The sequence below is a fragment of the Eurypyga helias genome, unplaced genomic scaffold, assembly GCF_000690775.1.
Source record: "Eurypyga helias isolate BGI_N326 unplaced genomic scaffold, ASM69077v1 scaffold36012, whole genome shotgun sequence".
Classification (NCBI taxonomy): Eukaryota; Metazoa; Chordata; class Aves; order Eurypygiformes; family Eurypygidae; genus Eurypyga; species Eurypyga helias.
Window position 1 is genome coordinate 645 of NW_010234669.1, and position 8785 is coordinate 9429.

The window sequence follows — 8785 nt, forward strand, 5'->3', positions numbered from 1 at the left end:
TGCAAGTGCTCTGGAAATTCTTGAAGTGCTGCTATGCAATCCTGCTGTGCTTAGTGTGAAGAATGAGACTAGGAGGAGAAGCTTTGTACAGAACAGCAGAACAGTTTTACCCTTGAACCGTGAGGATCTGAAGAGTGTGCAAGTAGATAACATTATTTTTAGTTGCAATGAAAACCTTAGTAATGTTATCAACGGAGGAGGACTCTTATTAATCTTGCTAAGTGTAAACTCAACTGTTTGCCTCTTAAGGCATTTGTGTGACCTTGGCTTATTTTGTATAGGGTTGCATATTAATTCTGTCCAGTTTTCTGTCCTTCTTGAAAGAAGCTTATTTGTTTCCATCTGTATGACAGGTACATGTTTTTAGAGTGAAATAGCATATGCAGTAGAAGTTTGTTTTTAATCTGTATTGGGGCAAGCACCATATGAATTTGTAAAGAAGTTTTCTCGGTGTTACATTAGGTCTGAAGTGATCAGGTATTTTAGCATTCTCTGGCATAGCAGATTGACTGTAGCTTAGTTAAGAAGTTTTTCTTCTGCTGTAATCAAAACAGTTCCGCTGCAGAAGACTGCATTTAACGACGTTTATGAAACTGTCAACAAAAATAACGCGAATATGTAAAGTCTGCTGTAAATTTTCTGTTAGTCTCCCAGATTTGCTTAAGTGGTGGGAATACTCAGAGCAACAGTTGAAATGCAGAGGAATCATACGCATCACTGGCAGTGGATCGTTAGTGTGCTAACATCCAGAAGGGTAGTGATGGTGAGAAAGTACACTAACTTCCTCTCTGTAGATTGAGATATCTATTGATAGTTTGTACAGATGAAATACAGGACACAAGTGAAAAGCATACTTCCACAGCCATTTTTAAGCAGTTTTGAAATGAAAGCTGGTTACATTAAGGAAAGCGGTGCTAGCTGATACGATGGTTTCATTATTCCTGTGTAACAAGAGAAGTGACGATTTTTCCTGTAATGAGGCTGTTCAGTCGGAGCTGGCCAGGTCCTCTGAACAATTTACAGGTACGTGGAGTAAGGAAGGTGCACGTCAGTACTCTGGACTCGTTTGTGCCTTAGGTCTTTCTCGCCTGATTTTTGTCACAGAAAGCTGAATTGGTTACAGGCAATAATATGACTGTGTCATCTCTAATGAGTTTTATGTAAGCAAGCTGATCCTTGCTCAGCTAGGCAGGGAGCCAGCAGCCTTCCTCACACGTGATTTATCTGGTGGTCAGAATTGCAAATCTGTTTAGCAGCCACACAGTACTAAAGGCATCATGTCCCTGGTGCTAATTGTGGGTGACACGCAGCTGAACAGGGAGTGAGACAGACAGTCTTTATTGTGACAAACAGGTTCTACTGCAAGTTACACGTATTCAGAACTAGGCTGTGATGTACAGGCCATGTCAATGACTTCTTGCCAGTTCATTAGTGACCTGGGGAGACCTGGGCAACTGGAGGTGGTTATTCTTTAGGGGTTGATTTGGCTCTGTTTTGGTCCAGGGGCTCACCAGTTCTCTGTCTTCATACTCACAGTTTAAAGCTGGTAATGCTTCTGCTTGCTTCACTGGTTGCTTTTCTTCCCCAGCTATGTTCCTTACATTATCTCATTTGGTTTAGAGAAAAGTAGCTGGCACTCTATGTTTTGGCTTCAGTCAGGTTACTCATGCTAACTGTTGCTCATACCAACTGAAGGGTGCTTGGCCTACAGCTTGAATGCTTCAGGGGTGAAAACATCTGTCTTATGCTGTCTCTGAGCCTCTTTAATCTCAGAAAGCAGACGAAAAGTGCTCTAGAATTTGAAGTGGGGAAGAAGGAGCTATTAAAAATGCGTTTTGGACTGGGTGAAGAAGGTTTTCATATACCCTGCATGCTTATAAACTGGCACAGAGATAAAGCAGTTCTACAGGTTGCACTGGGATAGGCGAAAATACAGGAGTTTTCCACTTCCAAGAACAGCTTTTTAGGCTGGAAGACTGGGGAAATGTCAAATGGTGACAGCTGGTTTGTCATTAAAGCACAGTCATTTTGAAATATAACACTGATCTTTTGCAATTACTTGCGTTAGTTTGCAGGCAAATAAATTGGTAGATCATTCCTTCCCCTCTCTTTAGGTGAAGCCAGATCAAGTACTCTATAAAAGCAAACAAATGGACTATGTTTATGTACTGCCTTAAGAAAACTGGCAGTTTAGACAGTACAATAATCTGTCTCTTGTGTGATCAGAAGAAGAAATTAATTTATCCAATTAATTTTGGGTTTTATTTACCTAGGTAAGTCTGTAAATTGGTGTCTACTCTTTGAGCTGATGAGAATAGGCTATGGTTGTGCCCAGTTGTCAGTGGAGGGTTGGTGTTTTTGTAGATAGTTTTTTTTCATTCAGGTGTAGTGAGTATTTTATAGTCACATGTTATTCCTTGTTGTCTAAACATAATGCTGAGAGTATGTGTTTAAAATGTCAAGAGAGTTGGCTGGTACTGTTAGTGTGAGTGAACAGAGTCCATCTTGAAACACTTTAGTTACAGGTGAGTAACCGTCTGTTTGCTTTTATCCAAAATACGTGTTTAGAGCTGATGCTCAGACCTGAGGTTATTTGGTGTGTTTCTGTTGCTGAAATAGCTGTTGAATATTTCAGTACATTTCCAGTCATTTAGTATGTCCGTGGTGCCCCAAAAAGTGTTGTGTGGGCTGTAAGGAGTAATTTAGAGGAATAAATTATTTCCATTTTTAGTGAGCCACAAATATCTAAATTTTCCTTTAAGGGAGAAGGAAATTTATGTGAACTACTGCAAAAGTAAGTAGAATGATTTATATTTAGTGAGTCTTGTAAATGCTAAATGCAACAAAACTGAAGATCTTAAGAACAATTAAAAAAATTTAGTCATCAATCAAAATACAAAATTATAATAAAATAATTATTTGTATTGTTAAGTGCTTTTCTCCTCTTGTAAAACTGGAAGTGTGGGATTATTCTAGTTGTTAGATCAACGTATTAGTCAGAAGTCTTCTAAAATGAAACTTACCTTGCTTTTGAGCTAAATTTATGTCTTCATCTTCTGAGCCTTAAAAGGAGTGGATTGTAAATTAATCTCCTTTTCGCTCCATAGGTGGCAGTAGTGCCAAAGGTTTAAAGCCTCTCACTGTCTTTGGCCTTCTCAGAGAGGCAGGCTGGTCTTACTGTTTCCAGCTAAAAGCAGAACCCTCTGTGCTTAAGATTTTAAAGAACCGCAATATTGCCAGAATCATTAGGAACTTAAAACATGGTCATTCCCAACTGTTATTACAGCTTCTTCCACAGCCACTAAATGGGAATTTGGAATATGAAGTCACTGAAGCAGTTGGCAAGTGTCTGATCAGGCCAAAATAGAAATACAGACATTGCTTCAGGAAAAAATAAGGTTTTGAGGTTAAACTTGTGCTGTAAATTTTATATAATGTTAAGATGTAGATACGATTTTCATGTTGTTAGATGTTTTGAATGTTGTACTTGGTTTAGGTAAGTATTTCTGCAGAGCTTTCTGAAATGGTTTGGGAGCAAAAATCTTCTGATTGACTCTCTCTTTAACCGCCACCCAACTTCTGTGATGGAGACAAGTAGTAATGCTGCTGTATTTATTTTTAAAATGTTCATGCTGTTAAAATAAGTTTTGTAAAGGCTTGCAGCATTTCATCCTAATATTCTTTAAAAACACCCCCACAAAACCTAAAAGTTGCTTTTAAAAAATGATGTAAAAGTACAGCTTTGTTTACTTGTTAAATTGTCTTCGTGTCACCTTTTATAGTGTATATTTTTATTTCTATTGCAGTCTACCAGAATTGGAATGTCAGTGAATGCGATACGTAAGCAAAGCACAGATGAAGAAGTGACATCTTTAGCAAAATCTCTTATCAAGTCTTGGAAGAAACTGTTAGGTATGGCGACGCAAACTTTCTTCCTCCTGCTCTTGCATGTTTTAACTGTATGCAGTCTTGATGCAAATCCTTGACTCTGCCTTGCTTTAGGTATATTTGTGCTCCTGTCTAAGTATTGAAACTTTCTGCACTGATGTAGTTGTTTTTCACTCTGACTATCAGCAGTGCGTTACTGTGAAAGTGTGTTCAGGGAAGAAGTTAACGTGCGGTTATTGGGGCTGGCGAGCAGTGGGAAGTCAGTGACTGCGAAGTGACTCATTTCTGAAGTCTCGTTGCCTGCTGTTGAGCTAGAGTGACTGTGCTGCAATCCTAAGCGCTAAAGAACCTGGGTTTGGCTATTTCCTTTGTCAAATGTAACAAGAACAACTTGTGCAAAATCTCGTATGTGAGAACATGGAGGCTTTCAAGTTTGGTTATAAAGTGATTTGTGGAAAAAACCCCCAACAAACAGTAAAAAATTGACGTTAAAAATCTTTCAGAACTTGCAGGTAGTGAGAAATAGATCTGTGCTTTCTAAAACCTTCATAGTTGTAGACCACTTACTAATTAGTTAATACTTTTTGTTTAATTACCCTTAAAGCACTGAATGCAGTTAGTGAAACCTTTCTGTTTGCAGGGTTTTATTCAAGGGTATTTTGTGGTACTTAATGTATTTGAAAACACTCAGATTTCAAGCTGTGTCAAGGTATTTTTGTTCATACACTCTGCTGTACTCTCTTTTGTTTCTTTGTATCTAATTTCAGGGAAGCTAGGATTTAGGAAGTTTAAAATTTTGAGATAGAAAACAATTTACATTATGTTCTGTGGATTTAAATACTTGCTAATTCTGTCTAGAAAAAATGTGCTAAATACCAGGAGGTGTTAGAGTCCCCATGCCATTTGAAGTCAGCCTCATTTTTATCAGTTACGAGGTTCTTTTTCAGATACTTTATTACTGTTATAAATAGTGTAGAAATGACTTTGTATCTATCTGACAGTACATGCATGTAGAAAGGGACAATTTGTCACAGCTTTCAACTTCTGTATTCTAGTAAGAAGCAACAACTTCTACAGGAGGCATATTTTTTAAACCTACCTTTAAAAAGTTAGATAATACTAATTAGGTTAGTTTTAGCAATTCAATTTAGATAATACTAGATACACTGAAAATACTTTTAAAATAATGATAATGGCTTTTATTATAAATTAAATGCATAATTTATAAAAGATCTGATCAGAGTTAATTTGTAAATAGTGACAATTATGTACTTTTAACGTTTAAATTCCCACTTAGAACTTAAAGTCCAACTGCATTATCCAGTGCATAAAAGTGGTAAGATACATAAATGGAGAAATGGACTTGTGTATTAACTTGAGTTACTCTAAAGACTTTAAAAGCAGTAGCTGGATTGAGTGACCTAGGGCTCAAGTTATTAATCTAAGTTTAAAAAAAAAAAAAAAGACCCTATTAAAGTGTGAGGTTGGTTTTTTCCCTGTAAAGTTCAAATTAGTGTCTGGAGCACAAGTCCTGTGAGGAGCAGCTGAGGGAACTGGGGTTGTTTAGCCTGGAGAAGAGGAAGCTCAGGGCAGACCTGATCGCTCTCTACAACTACCTGAAAGGAGGTTGCAGAGAGCTGAGGATTGGTCTCTTCTCCCAAGTGACAGGCCATAGAGGAAGAGGAAATGACCTCAAGTTGCACCAGGGGAGGTTTAGATTGGTTATTAGGAAAAAATTCTTCACTGAAAAGGATATCAGAGATTGGAATAGGCTGCCCCAGGCAATTGGTGGAGTCACCATCACTGGAGTTATTTGAGACGTGTGGACGAGGTGCTTACAGACATGGTTTAGTGGGGGTATTAACAGGGTATTAACTGTTAATATAATAATATAACTGTTAACCCGTATAGTGGGGGTATTAACAGTTGCACTTGATGATCTTAAAGGTCTTTTCCAACCTAAAAAATTCTGTGATTCTGTTCTACTATTCTAAATTTTTGATATTGCAACTTAGTTTAGGCAACAAAGTGGAGGATGTACTTCCCCCCCTGCATTCTCAACTTTGGGCTGTGCCCTCAGATACTGCCTTGGGGGGTGGAGTGGGATGTGTGCTAACCCTTCTGGGTATGGCTGTTCTTTGAGCAAAGAAATTGCTGTTTATTCGTTGAAACAGTAAAAATAGTTGTATTTCTCTTTTTAAACTCAGTATGGTCAGTCAAACGTGTCTTTATATATTACTTACAGCTGACTCATCTTTAGGTGTTCACACGCTGTGATACACAGGGAGTACTATTCCTACCTGAGGAGCACAAGGTGTTCCTGCTGTAAAAGTCTGGCATAAGACTGTGGTGCCTGATGCTCACAGCGGGTCAGTCTGGGTGTAGGCTGCTGCTGAGAGGGGTGGTCCTGGCTTCCCTTCTGCACAGGTGCCCCTTGCTCCCACCTCTGCTGCAGCTAGTGCTCAAGTCGCTGTCCAGGAGTCCAGAGCTGGGAACTGACCAGTTGGAAACTACTTGTTTTGTTAATTTCTGAGGACTTAAATTTCAACTGTATGAGTTTTTTCATTCAGCCTGTTTGCAGTTACTGTTTCCTGCGCAGGGATTGCAGCAGTAACATTCAGCTGGGGCAAGGTGGACTGTCCTCTTGCGGTGGCTTGCTACATTCACATTGTTTCAAGCCAGCTGGGGAGACTCTACCTGAAGCTGCTTGCAACAGGTGAAGTCAAACACCTGAGGAACTGGCAAGTAAATAGCAACTAATTGACATTAATCAGCACTGAATACTTTCTTCTTGTGAGGCAGTGAGCATGTGACCTTTGTTCATGCTCTGATTTTTGTTACAGGGCAGGTATTACTGCGTGTACATGATTGTGCCAGGTCTAGTATAGTTCTGGTTGTGCACTTATTTTCAGGAATAACTTGATTTTATACAATACAGCACTGCTTGTATTCAAAACTTAAGTAGTTAAACTAATAAAGCATAGTAGGGCAAATGTTTCGCCTCTTATTTCACTGCTCAGTAATTCATTAGAACCTAAAGTCGCAACACTGTGGAAGACAGGATATCTGGTCTGTGTGAAGTATGGGTGGGAATCTTACAAAGTACTTTTATTCTGTTTTATCATTAGTTTTTGACTTTCTCAGAAGAATACGCAATACCCTATGTTGAGCTGCTTGAGCAATCAGTTTCGATTATGCTGTGTATAGTGCATGTAAAATGGTATGGATCAAAGATGGCAACAGAAGCGGACAGCTGTTAATCGTACCAGGCATTGTACTCAGAGATCTGAAGTCTTTGTGAGTTATTTTTATAAATGACATTTTGAATTTAGGCAAGAATTGTTGACTGTTCAGGCTGCATGTACTGTTTAAGATCCATGCTATCGGAACTTATGTTTTGAGAATGTGTGGGAAACATGAGAAGAAATCAAAGTAAGGTTGTGCATCACCAGATGTTTATGGCTTGACTACAGCCATGCTAGGTTACTGGTGTTTTTTTGATGGGGTCGGAAGCTGCCCAACAGAAGGCTTGCAAACACTGAGTGAGCTACAGGGGAAGATCGCTTTCAGTCGTTGCTGTAAGAACGTTAAACCACACAGCTGAGTTGGTCACAATTTACATAAAGAAGCAAATCCTGCTCTCAGAATAAAATGCTGTTCAGTTTGAATGCGAGGTTTGCAAATAACGATTGTTTTGACATGTGGCTGAGTATATAGAGTATGCTGTGCAGATGATGAATCTGTGCATACCCGTTAAGGTTATGAGGAGTGTTCCTTTATATTAAAAACGAACATAAATTCTGTAAGGAATTTAAAATTCTCCATCACAAATCATTATTTACTGAACTCTTAAGGGTATACAGTAAAAAAGGATGTCCAGTTCACTAAACAAACTTAACTCCAGTAAGTAAATGTACGGAACTGGAAATGCAGAATGATTGGACAATGATCTTGACGTTAAGTGCAAGTGTGATTATCTGTTGCCAGTTTTAAAAAACTAAAAATGGCGCCACAAACATTTTGAAATGCCTGTTTCAAAATAGTGCGTGCCTGAGTAATTTTATTTTAAGAGAATGCTTGAATGTGTAATGTTGTCAAGAAAAGATAACACCAGCCAAACTTCACAGAATTGTTTTACTCAGATTACTTTGTTCATACAGTCCCTTGTTATTTTGAACCTGGGCTTGATTCTACTGGAGCAAGCTCTGGATTATTTTACAGGTATGTTAATGCTGTCATTAGGTACAGTTGTTCCAGGACATCTAGTCACCTACTGGCTTTGGCCAAGAAAATTGTTATTGACAAAATGAGTTCCTAAATTACAGTCTAATAGTGTTTATTGTTTGCTATGGAAGAGTACATGTCTTTCTGAGATACCAAGTAGAGTCAAGTGCAAAAATAATTCCAGTAGTTTTATTTCCACATCAAGTCTGAGCTATGGAAATCACCTCCTGTCAAATGTATATTTGGAACTGTTCCATGTACAATTAATAGATAATGTGTTAAGATTATCAATGGGGAGATAATAACACATGATGCAAATTACATCCTAATGTATAGGAGAAAAACCATGTATAAAATGTTAATGTGTCATGCTCTTTTGTTACTTACGATAAAAAACCCCTTTGAAAGTGGCAAACAATTCATGATTTTGTTGTTTATTTACAGATTTTAGAGATTATTCCTCCCTATGCAACTCTTAGAAAGGAGCTTTTCTGATTTTACCTTCATTTCTTACTACATCTTGCACTGGAATTGCTGGCAAATGTCGCTGCTTGTGCATCTCAAGATTATTTTGGTCAGGGTCTGGCAAGTGGGGCTTAAAGAATTATTTAATATGAGAGTCATTGTCAAATTAATGAGTATGCCATCTGGTACCTGTTGTCATATCTCTTTC

The 8785-nt window shown here is 38.3% G+C and overlaps 1 protein-coding gene across 1 annotated transcript in view; it reads left to right on the top strand.

Annotated features, from left to right (window-relative positions):
• The first annotated feature begins 3804 nt into the window (after positions 1-3804).
• The window catches only part of TCEA1 (transcription elongation factor A (SII), 1), a 17638-nt gene continuing 12657 nt past the window's right edge, over positions 3805-8785 (top strand). Inside the window, exon 1 of the mRNA XM_010146522.1 lies at positions 3805-3912. Coding sequence (XP_010144824.1) covers positions 3822-3912 — 91 coding nt within the window. The 5' untranslated portion in view covers positions 3805-3821. The remainder of the gene's footprint in view (positions 3913-8785) is intronic.